The sequence below is a fragment of the Calypte anna genome, chromosome 1 (genome assembly GCF_003957555.1).
Source record: "Calypte anna isolate BGI_N300 chromosome 1, bCalAnn1_v1.p, whole genome shotgun sequence".
NCBI lineage: Eukaryota > Metazoa > Chordata > Aves > Apodiformes > Trochilidae > Calypte > Calypte anna.
In genome coordinates, this window is record NC_044244.1 from 6,139,805 (window position 1) to 6,163,386 (window position 23,582).

Here is a 23,582-nt window from a genome sequence, read left to right on the forward strand (position 1 = left end):
AGAAGCAGCATCTTTAGAAAACTGACTGCAAGACACTGTCCTTCAGCCTTTTCATGTCCAACAGCTTCAGGACTTTGCTTTTCATCCTGCATCCTCAACATATATAACACTGCTATAGATCTGAACAACACACATCTCCCATTAAGAGTTTTGAAAAGATGTAAAACATTTTTTAAAAATTATATTTATGGTACTTTCACTTGCAACTGAATTAATCATTCCACTGAATGATGATGGCAGTTCACACTTCAGAACAATTGTTTCAGGGACTCTGCAAATTCAGGTACTTTTTGTGAAAAAACAAAAAGCTGTGTTTCATCCACACACCTCTTTGTCTTGCAAGGCTGTAACTGCATACCTATGTAGCATCTTTAAGCATACACATGCCACCACAAGTTCCAGAACATACTATTTCTATATAGAAACCATTAAAAAAAGGTTTAACACTATGAAAAAAGTGCTTTTGGTATGTATTCCACAATGACACATTGGCCAGATAGCTGTACCATCAGTGCTTTTAAGAATAGACAAGAGACTGGAAAATAAATCAGAATTTGTCTTCTGCCACCTTCTCAGCCAATCCTCTCATCTCTTCACTATTGTCTCAAGGTACCCACAGTGTTTTAATTGTGGAGGAAGTTGCTACCTACTTGCTAAGCAAGCACGTCTATATTCAGACTTTTTCCTCAAATCTTCCCATAAAAAGAGTAGCAAATAAAGAAAAGAAAAATTAAATAGATGTCTCTGTGCACATAAAAAAGAGAAACCAAAATGCTAAGCCTCTAAATGTTTAGCTTTTGTGAATACAATAATTTTAAAAGTAACCTTTTCTATTTTTCAAAGCAGTTTATGAACAAACTAATGAATACACCCCAGTGAGACAGTGAGGTAGTATCACCACAAGTCAAGGAGGGTAAACTTGCAAGCAAATTAAGACATCAATTCTGCAGGCTCCATGCAGACCTCTAAATTTACAAAGAATTAAATGATCTCACTAAGAAAGCCAAAGTACCAGAGTAAGCCTGTACCAAACTCAAGCTACAAGGTACAATCCTGAGATATGTTCAAGTATATTTTGAAGCTACATCCATTCTCAAAAGGTTTCTGGAGCTTTGGAACTTAATGTTACAAATCCCTTTGGGAACCTAACACAGGTGCTTTGGACAACTCATCTGTTCATAATCTTAAATTTTACTTTACCCAAAGGCAAGAGATGGAAGAGAAAGCCATCCCAGCAGACTACAGACATTCTGAATATTAATTACAATCTTGGACAAACAATTGGGTAAAGAGAGACATACACTGGTGATTCAGTGATGGTCAGAAATAGTATAAGGGAATTGGGAAGCAAGATTTTCACACAAGGTCAAGTTACACAAACTAAGAACAAACCCAGCTGAATCTCTGTGTAGCACTTAAATGTTTGAGAGATTTCTTACTTCTGTGCAGTTTCAGAATTGTGTAAGACATAGCAGTGAGAATCCTCTCTCCTTCAAGTATGTAGATATCCCATATCCTGAGGCTTAATGTAAAGGGAGTCTGCAATGACAGAGTCAGTCAACACAGTGAAACCAGTTTGGTTCCAGGTCACAGTTAGCAGAAATAGAAAATGAAAACCATACTCACACGATCAAGGAAACACTGGAAAAACCACTTTGTTGTGTAAAAGCTAGTGGACATATCCTGGGAGTCCTGTAAATAATGCACAAGTTTAAAAACACTCATAAAAATCAAATAATGCCTTGCACTGCTCATGAAAAAACATTTCCATCTCGAGTCCAACATACCAAACAGTCATCATAAAGAATTAATTTAACAACATGTAACAGTTACTTCAATCCAACAAATACAATTTCTGTCTTGTTCAGGTTTTTTTGTCATCAATTTCATCACCTGAAGAAACATGCATTCAGAGATGTAGAGGCATTAACACAACTTAGAACTCCATCTTATTCTTAGCAGATGTAGCAGTGGGTTAAGTCCCCTCTCAAGAAAACAACTCAATATTCTGGAGTACCCAAATTTCAGGCACTGGATCCCTTTAGTCTTTCATTTCTCTATAGCAAGACTGCCAATTCCTGCCAAAGGTTGAAAAGATTTTGTGACAAGAATACCTGTCTACCAGAAACCAGCCCAAAACAATCAAATTCTTCAAACAAAAGGCCTCAACCAGGACTCAGACTGATAAGGAATTTCATTCCTTAAATAAGGGACTTACTTTTCCCTGGAGCACAGATGGTCCATCTGGTATGCCACCCATTCAAAGATAACTAAAGCTGCTTTGCAGTTTCATTGAGCTCTTTAAAATTCTTTGCACAATTAGAGAAAAAGCCAAAGTAAAAGCTGAAAAGTTAAGAAATTCTGCATTTTAACCTTGGGATAACACCATATCCTATGTTTGCCACGTTCAGCTTTTCCAAGATATTGGGTATACAAACAGTGAATAAGAAATAGACCAAATCTCTCTGCTTTATCTGCAGGCTTTACCTTCATCTTTCAGTGAGTTAAAATGGACTAATATTAGAGTAGGATGAAACTAGGAAAAATAATTCTTAATATAATGGAAACAATCTTTGAGATATCCATTTTGAGAATCTTAGAAAAATCAGAAAGATCAAAAATCACCTTATTGTGAGATATTTCTAATGTGTAAGTATGGCCATCAGTCTAGTGAAAGGTAGATGTAATGTACCATGTGTTTCCCTGATAAAACCCCTGTTTTCTATTAAATTTTATGCCTCTAAAAATATTCACACAAAACCAGAACAAAATTCTGATTTAAAACTGAAAAGAAAAAAAATACAAATAAATATATAATATATATTACGTTTATATAAATATAGAGAGTGAATGTTTTCTGATTCCCTCTAAACAAGCAGCCAAGAACTCTCTCTGAAGGAGCTATAAAAGCATTTTATTTAAATTTGCATTTTCAGTCAATAAAGCAACTTTTGGCACTTTTCTGAAACTTTTTTTTTCAAGTGACCCAAGGCAGGGGGGGGAGGTGGGGAATGGATGACAGAAAAAACCATTCTTCATTATTAAATGCATAAAGAGGTACATAAGCCATGTACAAAATGTAATGGCATGCCAGCCTCAGGATGTATCACCTCAATTGTATGTAATTATTTTTGGATTTTCAGAAAGTACAAGGCCTTTCACCATGTACTCTTAAATCCACCCAGTCTTCTTGGGATTATTCTGTATTTTGCTCCTGAAATGTGACAACATAAAAAATTAGAATACAAGTGTTCCTAAACAAGTATCATCATCTCACATGCACTGTGAAAACTAAATCCACAGCTTTCATTTCAGAGTAAAGTTAGTTACAGAACTGGTGTTAATTTTTCTTTTTCAAATTTATTGACAAGATCATCTTGCATGACTAATTTTGACTTGACCTTTTAACAGAAGAATGCTTTTTTCCCCTCACCAGATCTGCCCCATTCCCATTCTTACACCATGCTGTTGAAATACATTTAATTCTATTTTATAATACAACAGGCACACATTAGATGCAATTCATTATTGCCAAGGTGCTAGACTGCTGCCAAACTGGTTTGTTGGTTTTTTTTTTCTAAAGAGGAAAGATATTAAACAGAAAATAATATAGTCAGGAAGGCAATTTCTGTAAAGCTGCCACCACTCTTAGAAGATGCTGCTGCAATCTCTTACACTACCTTTTAAAACCTGGAGATGGATTCCAGCAGAACCAAGATGGTTGTAAGAGAAAACTTTCTATGAGTACTGGAAAGGCATTTTTCTCCCATTAGAAAAATAATTTGTTCCTTTAAATGAACATGGCCAGTGTTAGCAAAAAAATGAAGAGCATATTATTTCCTGTTGAACAGCATTAAAAAAAAATCTATCAGTCAAAATTTAACTTCATGAAAATACTACTGAGTATGTGCCAATTTTAAAGGGACTATTGACTCCTCTTCTAAAGGTTATTTTTTGAACATTAAAAAGATTAAAACTTGTTTGCTGCAAACTCCACCTTTGCCCAGAGCTGAGCCACAAAGCTCTACACAGAATAAACTCGAGAAAAGGTTTTAACATCATCTTGCAATACAGCAGTTTGCATGAGGCCAAGCAGAAGAAGCACCTACTTTCATTCACTTAGAGGTCAAAAGTCAGACAGGCACCCAATTTAATTACTCTTAGGATCCAGTTTTATCAAAACTCTGCTAAGGAGCACCATAACTTTGTCTCTAATGAAAACAAGAGCACTTCTACCCTTCAGAGCCTAACAATTTTTCTGAGGTTTGTGGTATTTTTAACCTAGTGGGTTAACCTGAACTGAAACAAGGCAGCAAACTGTAAATTACTATTGCTTTTATTGTGACATAAATACTTACCAAATGCTGCTTAAGCTTGGACAAGAATTTTTTCAGTATCTTGTCATGATGTTCTTGAAACCTCAACAGCTTTGGAAAACCAGGAATAAAAAACCCTAAGAAAATAAATTGACCGTGTCAAAAGTCTATGTACTATAAAAATTACATTTTAAAAAGCATTTAGAGCTTCGAGAACGTTATCCCTCTATGAGACCACTGGATCTGAACAGATGTTCATATCATGATGTCCACATAGAGATATGCCCATACTCCTGCCTAAATGTCTACAGCAAAACATCAACATGTTCCCTTAGTGACTATTATTAGATTAGTAATGGTAGATTCACAGCACATCAATAAGTCCTACTATAGTCTGCTCACTATTGGTAGAGTAAATTATCACAGGAAAATCAAATTTGTATTTATTCTTTAAAAACCAGCAAAAAACCCAACAACCCCAACTAAAACTTTTAAAAGCAGAAAGACTTAAATCAGGATTATGCCAAGCAAACTCATGATTGAAGGTCAAACAGTATAGGCAGCTACTAGAAAATGTTTGCACTGAATAAATAACAATTAAAAAGAAGACAAGAGGGATATTCTGCCAAGAGAAGTATGAATATATAAAGACTGAGTGTACACAACTGAAACTAAGGGAATACAAAAAATCTTGAATTGTTTTAGTGAACATACACTGGAAAAGGAAAGCACTAAGATCCCCTTCCAATGGAGTTAATCAGTAGAGTTTAAAAAAGTTCAGCAAACACAACACCAGCTAAAAAAACTTGAAATGCAAAGGAAAACTAGTACAGCAACACAGCAGGAAAAGAAACCATTCAAAGAAGATTCCTCAAAAAGCTAAAGCTATGTTCAGATCAGAAAAACAGAGCTGATCAAACACTGGCAGTATAAAAATGTGAAAACCAAGACTTCCAAAAAAAACCAAAACAACAAAAGACATTATAAATACTAACAGACCTGTTTTCAAACACCTAGGAAACAGAAAACCACAGAGAATTTGTCAGTTCAACAGCCTGTGGAGATTCTTAGAAGTACTAGGAGAAGATAAAGTCAAGATTAAAACCAAGCTAAATTCTTCCATGAAAGATACTGGGCAGGTTCCAAAGTCAGAGCCCTAAACAGCTCTAAAACAACTCAAAAATCAACTAGCTGAGCTATTCATTCTATGATACCTCTTGCTTAAGACACCAGGGGCCTGGAATGTGGCTGACATAATGCCAGCTTTTCTTAAACTGGTTTTCAGTCCAATATTGGTCCAATATTCAGGCCAAAAGTCCAAGAGAAAACTGACAGAAACCATAATAAAGTCACCTGAAGTCCAGGTGGACACAATGCACCAGAGAAGAATCAATAAGATTTTTACAAAGAAAGGTTCTGTCTTTTTAATCTACCTTGAAGAAATCAGTGAGCACGTACACACAGAGAGCAGTGGATATTGCCTGAGTTTCCAAAGGTACTTAACAGGTTCTATCACCAAAGTAGCTTTATCTCTTCAGTCCATCTCCTATGGCAGCAAATTCAATGAGCTAAAAGTTTCAACCATCCCACTCTTATCAATACAATTCTAATTTAATTACTCAGCACACCCTTATAATTTCTATCCCTTATCATTTCTATACAGAGATGCTCTTCTCAGAGAACTATCTGACAGTCAGTGGCATCAAGTGTAATTTAAAAAGTTTTCCTTCATTAATACTAGCAATGTAGTATTGAAATTATTTAGGCTTTAAAGAAATAGCAAACAGTGCTTGAAAATACTTTCTCTAAAGAGGAACATGGAAAAAAGTGCAATTACCTGACATCAGTTAAGTCAGTTTTAAAGCTTCCCTTCCAGAATCTAAATCAATACTTACAGCAATGCTGCACTAAGATAAACTCATTTAAAACATATAAAATCATAAGAAATCAGGATCTTAAAAAAGGTTGGAAACATTTCATAAATTATAAACTGGGAACATATGAGTTATAATTAAGATTTTGTCAGCATATCTATAAATGCAAACTTCCTTAACAGCTGCTACAAAGACAGCTTCCATGTGTGTATAAACTGTGGCACAATGGTTCAGGTGCCCTGCAGAGCAACTCCTCAAGCCTCTTGGGCTACTCAAAGCTCCTTTCTTCCACCTTTAATCCTTCGCCAGGTGTGTGCCCTGTGACTGGGGGTAGAAAGGAGAGGGGAAGGAATGAAGGAGGGAGAGAGGGAATTCTGAATGGGGTATTCAGTAACAGTGACAGTGCAACCAAGAAGCAACACATCTGCCTGTGTAAGTCTATCACAGCTGCCAGGTGAACCCTTGTGTTCATCATGGCAAGTTCAAATGATGACTACAAAAAACAGTCTGTGAAATTCATGTTGAGAGCTCTCCATTAGCAACACATGCCAAGGTTAGGACTCTTTCCTGTTTTAAAAAAGGACCATGAGTGCAGGAAATTCTGTGTGAGGTTGAGATAAAACCAAGAAACTTAAAATTAATGTTCAGATACAGGTCCATTTTTTAAATGTGTATTCCTATCCTGCCAAATGACAACATAGCTGCAATATCACTTAACACATTCTGTATCTGGTTTCCACTATCATTGGACTGCTATCTAGATGTCCACATAACCATCTTTAAACTAGTTACACTCTCTGAGAGATCACATATAAAAACAATTACTAGCAAGTATGGGTGAGCTCCAGTAACATCCAATGGCACCACAGGATAGAGCTCCCATTATGTTTTATCTTGACTACACAGACAGAACAGTTCCATTTTCAAATAATTTACAACTTGAGGAGGGCAGGTTGAAACCTAATGTAATGACAGAAGTGCAGGAGTTGGAAGGAACCTCTGGAGATCACCTACTCCAACCACACTACTCTAGCAGGTTCACCAAAGGCAGGTTGCACAGGATTGTATCCAAGTGGGTTTTTAATCTCCAGAAGAGGGTTCAGAACCTCTCTGAAAAGCATGTTCCAGTGCTCTGTCACCCTCAAAGTAAAGAATTTTTTCCTCATGTTCCGATGGAACTTCATGTGTTCCAGTTAATGCCACTGCCCCCAGCCCAATCATTGGACAGATCCTGGCTCCATTATGGAAACATTCAGGGTCAGACTGGATGGGGCTCTGAGCAACCTGATCTAGTTGAAGATGTGCCTGCTCACCACACATGGGGTGGGTTAGATGACCCTTAAAGGCCCTTCCAACCCAAACCATTCTATGATTCTATGAGCCTCTTGACACTCAACCTTTGCACAGTCCTAGGAAGTGACAAGAAATGCCATACCATGCATAGCGTGCTTGGGACCAGAGAGAAGCTTCACCAAGGCCCAGAAGGCATCTTCTTCATTCATGTACATTAGGAGTAAAGCTGTGATCTGGCTCATTCCCTGACAGTATCCAACTTCCTGAAAATCAGACGGTGAAAATATTAAAAAGCTGAGAATAAAAGCCTCATAAGCATGAGCTGTTAGGTTTGGGGGTTTTTTGAGCTAGGGGAGAAAAGAGGATGCCTGTCCTAATGGTGTAAGTTTCCTAATTGTAGAACAACCAAATACACTTAATATTTAAAAACTAAAACATTAAGAGAAGGGATGATGTACAACCCTTTAACTGAAAAGTACACTGGAAGTCTTGATTGTTCATTAGAAGTGCATTGAGGTACAAAATCCTTGGTGGTACTAACAATTTCAAGTAACTATCATCTGATTCTATGAATGGATGTACTTTGCATTTAGTTGTAGTTTGGGGGGCAGGGGGAAGTTGGGGATAGAGGGATTCTTCCTCTTTTTGCTTTACAGCCAGGGCACCATCTGATAAACACAGGACTTTACAAGAGTGACCTGGAGCTATAAACATGCTCAAGTTTAGCAGCCCATAGCAAGCAGATGTAAGAAAGCTGAAGAAAAAAGCTTTTATTATTCCAAAACTGAACTCAAGTGTTTCCTTTGCTATCAATTTTTACTTTAAGGCAGGAACCAACTGTTGTTATCATTTAGCAGCTCAGACAGCCCCATAGATAAAGTATTTGCAAGGACAATGACTTAACTGTTGAATCAGTTTTTTTCAGGTTTACAAGGTTTTAGCAGAAGTTTGCTCTACAGATAACAGCAAAGCATTAAGAGGAAAAATAAAAACCTCACTACAGTATTCCCACCACTACACTTAACAGCTGGATTTAAACACTACCTTTCAATAATATAACAAGTGAAAGACAACAAATTCCAGCAATGCAACTTGTTTGATGAGCCAACAAATTGCACAGAGACAGAAACTGAAACATGATAGAATGGCTCCATTTCCTAGTACTTTGAAAAATCAAGCAAAGTGGTATTTAATCCAAGTAATTGCTTACTTTCACTTTCTTCTTCTTAACTACATATTTTTACATTGAATTCCAAGGAGCTGCTGATGGATATAAAATATAAGAGATGTATAAAAGGGATGAAAATGGGCACAATGAATGAGGGAATAGTGCATAAAACACAGTTAAATGTGGATGTAATAGCATTTCTGTTTCCCCTATTTTATGCATGCAGCCTAAGGACATTACAAAATACCTAAGTTTCTAGCCCTTATGATACAGTCTGAAAACCCCAAACAAATCCTCATCCAGGACTGCAGCCAAGACAGAGGGTTTAAGTAAAGAAGATGCAACCTTTTAAAACCATTTTCAATTTGTTAGAATCCTCCAGGTTATGACAAATGCCTGTTTACTCCAATATACATCTTTCTGCAGTGTGTTTTCCTTCCCATCATTCAAGTGAATTGGAGGCAAATAATATAATGTGTGGAAAATGTCACTAGCCTGAAACTCCAGAAAGCACAAATCAATTATTCTTATGAGACAAAATACTTGGTTTCAGTCACACGGTATTCACAGCTCAGGCTGTGCTATAAGATGCTCATAATCAAGGAGTTTTGTTCGATTTGAACTTCAGCTCAAAACATGTCATCAAGCAAATAATTTTTTTTATGTACTTCCAAAGGTCTCTGGAATGTTTTCTGTTTTGTAGGAGGGCTTGTGGGTTTTGTTTTGTTTTTTAAGGAGAAAGAAGATACAGAACTGCAAATTATTATCCTACGGCACACTCAGATAAACCATAATAATTGTACAACTTACCGTGTTATATATGGAATATGCAGCTAATACATGGAATAAAGACTGTTGCCTGGAGAAATAAGAGTAGAAAAGGAAAATACCATAATATTGTCTTTTGTAAAAACAGGAAAACATAAAAGTAGTGAAACAAAAAAGCCAAAACAGAACTGCTCTTTTCCAGTTGTGATGTTAAAATAACGGTTTATGAGCTCTCATAATAAACTCTTAAACTAACACCTACATTCTGTGATGTGCTGGTGAAAGAATTTGGGAATTTGAATGTCTACTTTCATCTACAACTAAAACTACTAAAATCTTAACTGTCATGTTTTGCACGTTGTCCTTTTCTGTCCAGTGAAATTCCTCCTGCCTTGTCACTAAGCAATTACATAGAAACAGGTATTAGCAGGTTAGGAAAAAGAGGAATATGCAAGAAGCTCCATCTTTTCTACTGGGAAGAGAATGCAAACTAGGATAATTTTGCCAAAATGTCTAGATGATGGAATTTTTGTTTGCCTTCATGCAGAACTGAAGCTAAGCCATTCTTCAGCAACCAAAGTGTAACCTGAAGTACTCGATCTTAAGCTGGAGTCTTATTTTACAAGGACAAACTAAAAGGTCCCAGTGTACACAGGAACCATCCTTATCTTCAGCTGACCATATGAAATGAAACTTAAGAGCTCAATCTCGTTCACTGTAAAATACATAAAATAATGGTAATTTTAGTACTGTTTACTCTTGATTATAGCAACACACCTTGTAAAAGAATAAACCCTCAAAGAGATACAGTCTACTTAAAAGTCAAACAAGCTGTTGTTTTACCCACAGGGACTTTATTTCATTGCTATGTGAAATGATTTCTGAATTTTTCATTGAGGCATCACTGGAAATGCATAATATATGTGCAGTAATTCCAAGATCTATTCCAAGTGTGAAATTGTTTTATGCAGCCAAAGGCTGTCCTGTGGACTCTAAGGGCATGTTTGTAACACAACTACAGGACAGGAGCTGGCTGTGCTTGTGTTAACCCCAAACTGATGGGGTAGTGAGCTTCTGCTAACACCTAAAATGTGTGCAGAAAATCTTACTGAGGCCCAGAAGCAACAAAGCCATTTCTGCATGGCACTGTGGCAGTAATACTGAGAGGCAGGAGATGTCACCTCAAGCAGAGACAGCACTGCACAAATGTATCTGAACTACTGTGGCTGCAAAGAATAACTCCCAGCTTGGGAGTCTGTGCTTTCTATTCCATTCTGTGCTGCAGTCATCATAGAAATTGCCCATATTTAGAATTTGTCCATAAAATGCTCAGAATAATGTAAAAACGTTTGGTTTACTATCACATTAAAGCCCACAGCTCTTTTGATATTGCTGTTTGGAAAGGGCAGACTACCACAGAATCTGCCTTGGAAAGAAAAGGAGATTAAAAACTGAACTAGCATTGTCACAGAAGGGAAGAAAATATTCTCTCCTTCCCAGCAAGGTGCTGATGTTGCAATCCAGCAACAATGCTGACATTTGTACAGTCACTTATTTCACCATTAAGCATTTTTAAAGATGACAGCTGCCTAATATTCCTCATCCAAGGACAGTAAAAAAAAGTAACATGAACATTTTGAAGAAATGCAAAAGCATTAAGGCCTACATATGTAATAAATCAATGCTCACACATAAAACAGTGCTTTAATTGATTCTGAATTAGATACTAGCAGGAGAGAATATAAATTCCAAAGGAAGGCTGAAAAGTCTCTGGGAAGAGAAGTTACTAGAAATGCAAAAAGTTCTTTTGTTTTTGAAAATACAAAGTGAAATAATATGATTGGACAATAAATCTTCATTTATCAGCTCAAAATTCCCATGCTTTTGTATTTACAGTATCTGAGACCATTTTTATTCAATATTAAACAATATGAGAACAGTTTAAAAATGTTTTTTCTTTGGAATGCTACTAGTACCAAACTAATGGGCAAAACTAATGGGTTGGAAGTGCTCTTCTGGTTTTGCAGTAGTAATTACATCACTGGACATAGACAATCCTGCTTTGAAAGTTTGGAAATTACATTCAATATTCTTGTGCAAGTCAAAGAGGCTGGAGGAAGATCAGAAGCTGACTTTAGGACAAAATAAACCCATTTTATTTACTTACTTAACACCATATCTGTCTCGAAACATGATGTGATCTCTGTATGTTCGATTTACATCAAGATCAATTTGCCTAATATCTGGTGAAGACCCTCGTGCTTGACACTTCAATTTCTAGGAAAACAGTAAAGAACAGAAATTATGTTTAAAATTGTGAACTCTGAAATAGCCAAAACCTGCCTACCTTTACTTCTATGCTGAAGTGTTTGCCATTTCATGACTTAAAATGCCTGATGTAGAACTCACAAAAGTTTAAACTTCCAAAACATACACATACACTTATGAATTCCATAGATTCAGATACATTTACACAGTGCAGAGGTAAAAAGACCAATCCCATAATATTTTTGACACCATTCATTACTCATGCTTAAGGCTATGCTTCAGCATTTTAAATTGCTATTTCTCAGGTATGCACATCACTGGAGAAAGACAAAGTGAATTTTACTACTCATGAACAAGAATCTAAAATATGTACTAAGATATTAGTAGTCCAAGACTAGACTTTTAGCAGATGATTTAGTGTGGTTTTCATACTTTTCTGACCTTTTTCTCTAAGTAGAATAGCTACACAGCTTCCAATTATTAACTAAGTACAGATAATGGACATTTCACTGGTCATTTCCTCTATCATTCTGTTCTAATCTAATTTAGTTGTAGAATAGTTCTACTTTAGCACTTGCTTTAACATTTCATAATTAAATCCAATTTTGCAATTGAATATTTAGGAAGCCTGCACAGGTTAGATTGCCACCTCATTTTCTGCACTTAGACTAATTTTCTCTAGAGATGCTTTCATTCGTTCTCACATCCCTCCCCAAAAGTTGAGTTTGCAAGATATTTCTAACTGTATTTAACATATTACTTTCAAAACATTACACCTGAATTGCATTACTAGAGAATGCCACCAGCAATCAACTCTACAGGTTCTGGTTACAAGGAAACAAAAAGGCTTGAAGACAAAAATGAGAAAAACAAAGGGATCAAGCAAGGAACAGCAACACCCATTCAGTCTGTTACATACACTCAGAAGCATCAGGCACATCATGAATTTCCTGTCAGTCACTGAACCAACTGTTAGCAGCCATTAGCCAGCAGAACATTAACCACAATCTCAGCTTCATGCATCTCTCAGTATAATTTGAACTACTAACATCCAAAAATTATTTGTCAGAAAGAAAAGAAAATTGGTATTAAGGTGGCATGAGGACTTGGAGCCTATGATTTAATGAAATATAGAAAAAGAAGCACCATGAGTGATGGAACTTACGGGAGCAACCTCCCAGTATTTGTAGGGGACCTACAGGAAGGCTGGAGAGGGACTGCTTGTGAGGTCCTGAGTGATAGGATGAGGGGCAATGGTTTTAAACTAGAGAAGAGTAGATTTAGATTGGCTGTTAGGAAAAAGTTCTTTACCATGAGGGCAGTGGACAACTGGAACAGGTTCCCCAGGCTGAGGCCTCATCCCTGGAGGTGTTCAAGGTGAGGCTTGATGAGGCTCTCAGCTACCTGATCTAGATGGGGGTGTCCCTGCTTACTGCAGGGGGGTTGGACTAGATGACCTTTAGAGGTTCTTTCTAACCCAATTATCCTATGAAATTAGTTTATCACAAATAAACTAGGATAATGACAGAAGTTCTCTCTATTCCTACAGCTGAACTACACTTCTTTGTTTTGCACTGAGCACTAAATGGCATTAATCATCTCTCAAGACTAATTCTCCTGGTTTTAAATGTTTCTGGTTTTACTCAGTATTCTTTTCCCACAACTACATTATACAGCATTAACTCTGTTTTATCCCATTTGGATCTGCCACTAGTCTTACTTAGGAAGTTAAAAATGTAGTAGTCAGAAAGAGCAGCCTGTCAGACTTAAGGGCAATAAATAATTTAAGGGAAGATCATAGAGACCAAAATTTAGATAACATCAATGCCAACACTGACCTTCTCTCATGACCTTACAAGACTCTTTGTCTACTAACACCCAGTGTGTCTCAGCTCCAAAAAAGTGCTATTAAAAAATGTCAGTTTCAAACCAGCAACTGATTCCCTTCAAACTCTGGACATTATTTCTTTAAAAACGCAGGGAACATTTGAATTCCTGTGTGGCAAAATTCAAACACCACACAATACCAGATTGCTGTTCTGGTAGCTAAACTCTCTTACAATGCTTTAGCACGGAGAGGCAGAGAGGGAAAGACAGAATTTTAAAGGACTCAATTCAGCTTCTGCCTAACTTCCTAGATGGCACATGAATCTTAATCTCCCCTCAAGTCTGAGGTTTAGTTTTGATTGTCTTCAACTGTATTCACACCCACAGAAAAAGAGGTAGTAGGGGAAAATTTAGAGAAACATCACCACAGTAATTCAGAGGCTGCTTCAGCTGCTGCTCAGGGTGAGGGTAGGGGCTGAGGGGGTTAGGACTTTATTTTATTTGTATTCTAAGTAGGAGATTTGCTGAAGTGGCCAATTTATACCTATAGAATTTTGTGGGGTTAACATTAAGTGTCATCAGGTGCACCTCTGAGATCCCAACCAAGTTACCAGGCAGTGCATTTTAAGGGATATGTAACCTTCACTTGGAGATGTGATGTCAGAAAGAGCCTGCTTGTCCTGGCTTTTAAAACATCAGGGCCCCAACTTCTATCCCTTCCAGAATACCAGAACTCTTATTACTAATATTCAACTAATGAAGTACTTCCTAAGAGATTTCACAAAGAGCTGTAGATGTTTATTTCCTCTTACTGGGACAGGGGTTTGGTTTGGTTTTGCTTTGCTTTTAGAAAGGTTTTTGCAAAGATTTGAGCATGGGAAAATAAATGGAAAGAAGATCAAATTAATTATATGAATTACAGAACAATAAAATAAGCTAGAAAAGTGCTTTGAAATACACAGCCTTTTACCTAGCTAAAACAAGCAATAGAGTTCAATGAAATTTATAATCTTTTTTTAAACACTGAAAAACAACACAAGGTTAATAAGGCCTGTAATCTTAGTATCTGAAATTTTAAAATTAATTTTAATTTTTTAATTAAGAGGAAATTCTACAAACTCACATTATAAAAATCTTTCATTTCTTCTTTCATTTTAGGGACATCAAGTAGTAAAGACCAGACTTGCCCTCTGAACTGCAGTGGGATTCCTTTATAAATTCTCCTATGAAACTGTAAAAAGAAAATAAAATATAAATGCACCACAATCTACAATGTTCTGAATAAAAGGAACAATGACATACAACATTCTGAAGAGAAAAAGATAATTATTTCAATCATCCTACCAAGGGAACAACCTGATGGGGACAAAGTTTTCCAGTGTGTTTTGAGGGACTTAAGTGTCCAGTGATGCCACCTGGGACCTCTGTTGATGGAATCAGCAGAAGCACAGGGAACAAAATGAACACACAGGTCAAAATACCCTTTCTTGCAGGTCATGTGTACAAGCCCAAGCCAGGATTTCAGGATGCAGTATGTCCCACCAAAATTATATCACCTCTGCTGAGTAGCATTTATTCTACAAATACTGGAAATATTACTCCAAATTCGGTAATTTAGACCCCCCCAAAATCAGATCTTTCATAACACAGTATTTCAAGACCAGCCACATACACTGATTTATATAAACAATTACACCTGTATAATATTACCACTATAATTATAAACTATAAATGGGAATGTTGAAAAGCAAACAGCAATGTGACCATAAAAAGAGCATAACTGATTTTTTAATTATTATAAAACTGCAAGAGCATGCTGAAATGTATGTATGCATACCAAACAAATGTGAGATCACAAAAAAACCCCAAGATGTACCATTTCTGAAGCTTTCAGATCAAATTTCTAATCTAATACCAAGTTTCCAAAATGCATATTCAAACACTTGCACAAAAACAAGGCATAAAAGATACTCTGGTCACAGTTTCTAAGAATACAGAACAACCTAGCAACACTGCACGCAAGTCTTAGCTGTGAAAATTAAATTTCCCATTCCAGATACATTCAGTTCTGATACATACAGCTTATATTAGAAATGGGTGAGAAGAGGATAACTTCAATTATGCTTGCACATAACTAGAGTAGCTGTATATACTGTAAATCTTGCTTCTTCACTGCTCTTGCACTCTCACTCAGTGGTTTGGTTCTTACTGGTCTTATCTGAAAAAGATCAGAAGCACTGACTTTCTGTTCTCTTCTGATTTGCACCTCTTCATGCTGAAGGATTTAGGAACCTCTAAACAGGGAAAGGTGGACTCATTGTCTGATGCTTTTCTTCATGCAGCCAGGAGAGACTGAAGGTAAGCAAAGTCTGAGAGCAATTAAATCCTAGTAACTCCAAAACTGTACACAAAACAAGTTCTCATCCTTCTGGAAATGTGTCTGAGACACCAACAGAACTCTAACAAGGAAAAGTAACTTTTCTGAAAAATCTGTTTTCACAATTCTTTTCATGATGGGAAAGAGAGACAGTTTGATTTAAGAGAAAACCTACGTGACATTAACCTCCTACAAATGTTATAAGTTAAAAATTTCAACTGAAAAAACCATCACTTCTTTAAAACATTTATAAAAGTTATGTTTGTAACCTAAGAAATATTTTACAAGAAATGTCCTCCTCAAGGACAGGATCCTTTTTTCTTTTTCACATGTTTCATGTCTCCAGTTTTGGAAGATTAATGAACCCCTCCTTGCAGTGTATTAGGAAACCTCCTGCTGTTCAGGATGTATCAGATCTTTGAAGGTGTCTTTTATGCCAGCAAGGTTCGTGTCTGGATTTTAAAATGTGTGACTCTTACACATGTATTTTGATGGCTTTCTGATGGAAACAAAAACTTTGAAGGGTTATGACTCTTTTTTTCTTGTCCCCTTTTCAACTGAAAATTTTAAACTTGTACAATCCTGGAGGCTGTCCACAAAGCCAATGTTGTGCTTTAAAAAGAAAAATTAGCTGCCTCAGGATTAAAATTGCTTAAGCAGCAACACTTCTAGAGCAAGCACAACTGTTACTATGGTTTCTTCTGTAAGGATAAAGAACAAGGGACAGTTGTGAAAAGCACCCTTCTATGGATGTACTTCCAGACTTCAGCTCATGGTGGTGAGTCAACCCAGACAGGAGGGTAACTGCATGGGAGAGAGGGTGATTCAGTCTTTTTAAAGTAAACACCACCAATTGCAGTGAAGTCACCCTGGAAAGAGGATGCACATCTACTGGAAACCAGAATGAACCAAAATTTGCAAAATCTTTTCTAGGAATTGGAAAGAAAAAAAATTAACAGCATTATACATCCCCAGGGCCATGTAGCTGTATTCCTTAGACCCATGGTACAGCAATAGCATATCTTGCTAACAAGTCTTGAAAACATATCTTGAAAACAAAGATCAGGTAATTATCATTTTGTAATTCATTTTCAAAAGCCTCCAACAAGCATATGGTTATCAAAAAAGAAAACTCGATGAAGAAGAAATTCTTCCAAAAGAGAACCTTTGTTCTAAGTGAACAATCTGGGAGATGGTCAGGTGGACAACAAGGACCAGAAATAACTCTTCATAGTAATAGTTTCTTATTGAAACAAATTCAAAACATCCCAAGTGGGAGGTTGTTAAGGTTTGGGCTTAGGAGATAAAACTGAAGAAGAATCAGTTTTAGAGGATTTGATGGCATTTCCAGTTTTCCCATCTTCTGCACTTCCCAGACTGAAACAGATGAATTTTAAAAGAAGAGTTTGAAAAATTAGTTGGCAAAAATAACTTTAAGAGCAGAAAGGACAGAGAAGTCAGTGGTTTCATCAGGCCACTACAGTAAATGTGGAGGAAAAAAATAAATTAAATAGAAGGACAGCATTTTCAGTAGCTAAGATCAAAATTATTGCACTAGCTGACAGCATAAACCGAAATTACTTTCAGAGCTTTTTGCAGACCATTTTAGATCTGTACCTAGCTGACTCTGCTGTTCCAGCTATTCTTTTATTAGGAAGGGATACAACCTCTCATTCATTCCAAGATTTTACAAGATCATGTCTACAGACTTAACAGAAAACAGGACTAAGGACTTTTCCTGTCTGCCCTGTATACAAGACAGAAATGTAACTCAGGAAAAGAACTTTCACGGCACAATCTCCATTACACAAGCAATAACAGGGAAACAAGTGTGAAAAATTGTATATTCAGTAAAAAACTGACAGGAGATACACCAGAGGGTGATGATGCCACCCAGAAGGACCTCGAGAATCTGGAGAAGTTGGCTCAAAGGAACCACAGGAAGCTGAGCAAGGAGAAGTGCAAAGCCCTGAACCTGGGGAGGAACAACACCATGCACCAGCACATGGCAGGGAACACCCAGCTGGAAAAGAGCTTTTGAGGGACCTGAGGGTTCTGATGGACACCCAGCTGAATGTGAGAAAGCAATGTGCCCCTGCACAGAAGGCAAATGATGTCCTGGGCTGCAACAGACCAAAGCATTGCCAAGGTCAAGGGAAGTGATCCTTAAGTCCAGAGTACTGAAGTACTCTGTCTGCTTCTGGGCTACTCAGTACTAAAGACATGACAGAGCAGGGAGTGTCCTACAAAGGGCCACTAAGATATTTACAGGTTTGGAGTAAGTCCTGTGAGAAAAGGATGGGAGAGCTGGGACTGCTCAGCCTGGAGAAGAGAGGTTTTGGGGAATCTTGTCCATATGTACCAATACCTGGAGGGAGGATGGGAAGAAGCCAGAGCCAGGCTGCTTTCAGTGGTGCCCAGGAACAGGATCAGAGGCAATGGGCACAAAATGAAACACAGGAGACTCCCTCTGAACATCAGGAAACATTTTTTTCACTGTGAAGGTGACTGAGCAGTGCCACATGTTATCCAGACAGCTTGTGGAGTCTCCATGCTGGGAAATGTTCAAAAGCCTCCAGGACAGCTGGGTGTAGGTAGCCCTAGTTGAGCAGTGGGGTTGGACCTGATGACTTCCAGAGGGTCTTTTCAATCCTGCATGATTCTGTGTGATTCTGCAAAAATGACACAGCTGCACTGCACCTCAGGGAGGGAGGAGGTGGTGGGATGACCCACGTATACTTCACAGAAAAAATAATTTCTGATAATCATTCAGTCACCAAACAGTTAAAGAACATGTAAATGGACAAACTGATATTAGCTAATTGAACATCTTTACCATAAATACCATACTACTGCCCTCTGCTGTCTTTCGTTTCTGTATGTAATAGGTTGAAAACACGTTGAAAAATGCTGGTTAAGTGTCAAAATATTTGCAGAACCCTAATCTACTCATCTGTTCTCTCTGAATTAATAAATAAAATCACAAGTAGAAAATTCATCAAGTTACTTTACTTTTTCTTCCACTTCTGGGAAGATGAAATAATGAGTCAACCTTCAACAAATTCTTTAAAGTTATGGCTTTCTTAACATAATAACATTAAATACAAGTATATAGACTCAGAGCTCAGATATATGTTCTATGAAAACATGCACAATTCAAAAATGGTGTTATAGAATCTGGGATGTTTTCATCAGCACAAGACATAAAAAAAGAAAATTATCCTCAGTAGATACAACTATACAGTAAATGCAACTTAAATAAAAATACAGGTTTGAATTCAGATTCACCTCTAAGTTCACATTCAGCCAAGGATGTTTGTCGTAAATTGTTGGCAACTATTACTAGTATTTTTGATTTAGAAGTAGGTAGGACAAGGATGCACTAGATGAGGCCCTTCCTCCTGCCAATAGAAAAGGAGCTTCTGATGAAAGAAGAAACTGGACCTTCCCATTGTGAAGCAAGACAATATTCAGGATTCATTAAAAGGCTTACAAAGCAAGAAGGAAAAAAAAAAAACCTCAAATTTGAAATATTCCTAATCAGCCATCATCTCAAATAAAGAAGTCCATAACATTCAAAATTCAATATAGGCTCTGAACAAAAAACAAAACAAAACCTGGAAAACATACAACCTCCCCTTCATTTCCCTTCCCCAGTGTCTTAAATTCAGAACCTCAGCTAGTCTCAGCACAAGAAAAGAGGCCACTATCAGACAGCACTTATCTGAAGAGTGGGAGCTGCCACTCTTGCTGCTGCAAAATACAAAACCAGTTCCCTTGAAAGTAAAACTTTCTCAAGTTACCTCAGCAAGAACTGCATAAGCAGAGAGACTGCCACCTCAAAAAGAATCAGTGATAAGAAGCTTAAGAATTAAAATCTGAAGACTCACAAAAAATGTATTCCAAGAAAATATATTTACAAAGGCTGCTGCCTTTAGAGGTTCTTCAACTTCTGTGGGTTGCATGAAAGGAAGAAAAAGTACAAATACAAGAACTGCTCAATCTCATTCAAAAAAAATCTGAGAATGAGAAGAGGGTTCTTCATTAAGGCTCTGTGTTCAGACTCCACACTAAGTGAGGACTTGATTATTATATTCTGTGTGAATGCCAGAACAGCTGGTAATTGCCAGCTACCCTGATTGTTTCTCTTCTTCCTTTCCCTCTCAATTTAGGCAACTTCAGTCACAGACAGATGAAGGTAGACAGCGAAAGACAGAAATACTTTGGTGGAAATACTCAAATGGGAATGTAACATCCAACAGTTTTATTTAATCTTTCCTGAAATTTATGATCATACTATGCCAGAAGAGATTTACAGTGTGTGGTGGTTGACTGAACCCGGGATTATTAAGCAGTAGAATACAAATAGGAAATAAAAGAATAAATGAGAGAAAGACCACACTGAAACACAAACCTTGCTACTCTATGAAACTTCCTGCATAAGAAATGCCTGGTGGGGAGATGAAAGCTTTGTTTTGACAAATATCAACCGTGCAATGACACAATGGCAGTCACACACTTCAGAGCCTGGTGTCTGTAACAATTATGATGATGCCACTGAAAAGATGCCTAAATAATCATATAGGAATCAAGGAGTTTTACACATGCTTGTGGAGTTATAGATGGGTTGATTTTATTACGTCATCCTTTGTTACCTCTAAATCATTACCCAGATATGGTAGAGACTGGTACATTTCTGGTTTCAGTGTGACAACTCTTCCATCTCTTTCTATTTCCCCATAGTCCATAGTGACACATTGCTGCCCTCTCCTGCCTGTCCTTTTTTAAAAAAATTGTTTAAAATCATGGTTGCAATGGGAAAACACTGTGAAGTCCCCAGAGCCCTCATGCCTCTCTTGCAGTATTCTCCTGCAATAAAGATCAGGGAAAGATGTAAAGTGTAGCAACTTGCACATACACAGACATCACTGTGTTAATGTTTTTGCATCAATTCTCCTTGTGAGGTTATGATGGGAAAAGAAATAAGGAAGCAGCCTATAGGCAGCCCTGCAAGAGTATTAAATGAAAACTGTATTTTACAAATAAGCATAAGACAGTTTTGATAATATAATCAAGTATACAGATTCATTTACAGTATGTGTACGCTATGAACAGATTTCCTCAAGCCAAAACTCTCTCAGCTGTGTATGAGGAAGATTCATTACAAATGGGCTGTTCAAAGCCCTGTATTTTGTATATTCCTGCTCTACACTATCACCTTCCAGGGACCATCACCTCCCCTGATTCTCCTTTGCTCTCTTTGTAACAACAGAGGCATCTCCCAAACATGCCATTTTCCAAAACCAAGCCATCACTACAATTGTAATTTATAACCCTTTGACACCATTGCTGTTGCTGCTGAATGTTATCTTCAGTGCAGTTCCTAAACAATGCTGATTTCAGGAGCAGTTTAACTGCACAGAAACCATGGGAACGTCAGCTGAAGTGAGTCTTTTAAGACCCAGACTGTTCATTTTCTTTAGCAATTTGTTCCTCTAGTGTTAACCACTTTATCCAATCAAGTAGAGACAGAAACCAAGAGTCAGGAGTTCTTGCAACTATTGCTTCCACACTCCAGGGTGGCAGGCATGAAAAACTGGTGCAGCCCTCCAACACACTTTCAGGTGAATACTGTATTTATTTGTGAGTTCTGAACAACCCTGAAAACATCATCAGGCTTTCCATAAAGAGCAGTGACAAATGATGTCTGACTTTCTTAATGCTTGGGAGGAGGAAGATGCTGACTATTTAATCCCCATGTTCTACTTCACTTACCACATAAAATGCAAGCAAGAACAAGGAAAACACCCTTGTTTTTCAAGTCTCATGCTCCACCAGAGTTCAACAATTGGTGAAAATTTTTCCTGGCCTGAAGCAAACTTCATCCTCTTCATAAGCATACTGAATTATTCCTGCCACTATTTATAATTCAGCCTATAATTTGTAACACAAACTGAAACTCTTTCTGCTCAGTTCATCTGCTGTACCTTCTGCATGCTTGGTGAACAGAGGATTATTCAGTGTGCAATGGACTGACTGATGTCACTGATGGCTTAAGAGGAAGATCACTGCTGCTTCAATGACACATGGCTGTGGTGCTACCTGAGAGGTCACATTTAAGAGCCTCTTTGCAAATGAAGTAGCTGTTACACAAGTTTTTTGATCATCCCTTTGACTTGGGAAAGCCCTTGATCTTTGTATCCACCCAGTCACAAAAGTAAAGAAACAAAGCCACAAGTGGTGTGAGTTCAGAAAGCAGAATTGTAAGAAAAACTTTGGAAACAAACTATTACTTTTTCATGCATAAGCTTCATATTTAAGAAACTTAATTTTCTAGCTTCTTAGTTACAGCCTGAAAAAAACAGACCATTGGTCTGTTTTTTTAACAAAACCAAAGTGCAAGAAATGGCTTCTAGTCTCAAAACCAAAGGTAATAAGCAAAGATGAAGAGAAAGGTGTGCTGAATAAACTTCTTCTACTTGAGTTGTAGTATCTCAGTTCCCTGCTCATCAGGCAAACAAGCATTCTGGTCTCAATATCTCCTTTTAAAATCTGCACAGAAAAATTTACTATAACAGAAGGCTAATAAGGGAGACAGGCAATATTGCAGGCCAGTCATCCAGGCAGCAACTTGGAATGCACAACATTTGTCCTCTATTCCTCAACAAAATACTGGTGGATGGCAGTATTAGAAAATACTGAACAGAAACCCCAATAGATTATGAAAGTTTTAAGCCCTATTATGTAGAAGATGAAATTTGAGAGCCTCCTATACCATACATTACCCACCAAACAGCAACAAGAACACTTACAAAAACTTCCCCAGAACACAGTGTTGAGAATACAGCCTCTCCAGCAAGCTTTTTTTTTTCCAGCTAAAATTACTCCATAACTGTAAGATGACCAAGACTACAATTCCAGCAAATAAACTATCCACATAAAAATCTCTACATAGCTTTTAAAGCAACTAAAAGCACTCAGCACTTAAAGGCACACCTAACATAACCAATTTGTCATTATTCCCAGACCATTATTTGTTGTCTGAGTAAGATAAAAATAATTCTTTAACTAAAATCCAAAAAGCAATTTAAAGACTATATTGATCTGCCACTATGCATAGAAAATAAATTTACTTCGGGTTTCTGTGGGGTTTTTTTTTTGTTAAGTAAGGAAACGTAGCACTGCTGGGCAGTAGCTGCCGGCAGACTTCATTTTTTCCATGTTGATTCCAAAATAAAAAAAATCCCATCAATTATAAGGTATGCCAGTCAAACAGAGACTTCATTCATACTATGAAAAATAATTCACTTGTCTTGAAGATTATGAATGCTGTATTGCATATTATTCACAGGAAAAACAGACTTATCCCAAGGGGACAGGGCACTGAAGAGCTTTCTATACTTTTTCCCTTCTAACTTACTCAGTGCAATTCTCTTTTTAACAAAGCAACCAGATATCTTGGGATATCCTAAGATATCTGTGCTGGTAAGTCTGATAATTTAAACATCAAACTATATGCCTCATGTTATGACAAATCAGTTTCCTTGGGGAGTTATTCAAGGGTTTTTTCACTGATCCATGACTATTAGCTATCCTAGCCCCTTCAATAAATCTGGGCTGCTAAAAAATAAAAAAATAAAAAAAAGAGGAGGAAAAAAAAACCACAGAAGAGAAGAAGATTAAAAAGACTA

At 37.2% G+C, this 23,582-nt stretch overlaps 1 protein-coding gene across 3 annotated transcripts in view; it reads right to left on the reverse strand.

The window, feature by feature from the left end:
- The window catches only part of USP6NL (USP6 N-terminal like), a 119,891-nt gene that overhangs the window by 14,899 nt on the left and 81,410 nt on the right, over positions 1-23,582 (reverse strand). For all 3 annotated transcript variants that reach the window (XM_030464941.1, XM_030464944.1, XM_030464949.1), the window contains exons 7-13: positions 14,638-14,745; positions 11,587-11,696; positions 9,462-9,510; positions 7,626-7,746; positions 4,359-4,453; positions 1,627-1,692; positions 1,440-1,539 (exon numbers count right to left, since the gene is read on the reverse strand). In XM_030464941.1, coding sequence (XP_030320801.1) covers positions 1,440-1,539; positions 1,627-1,692; positions 4,359-4,453; positions 7,626-7,746; positions 9,462-9,510; positions 11,587-11,696; positions 14,638-14,745 — 649 coding nt within the window. The remainder of the gene's footprint in view (positions 1-1,439; positions 1,540-1,626; positions 1,693-4,358; positions 4,454-7,625; positions 7,747-9,461; positions 9,511-11,586; positions 11,697-14,637; positions 14,746-23,582) is intronic.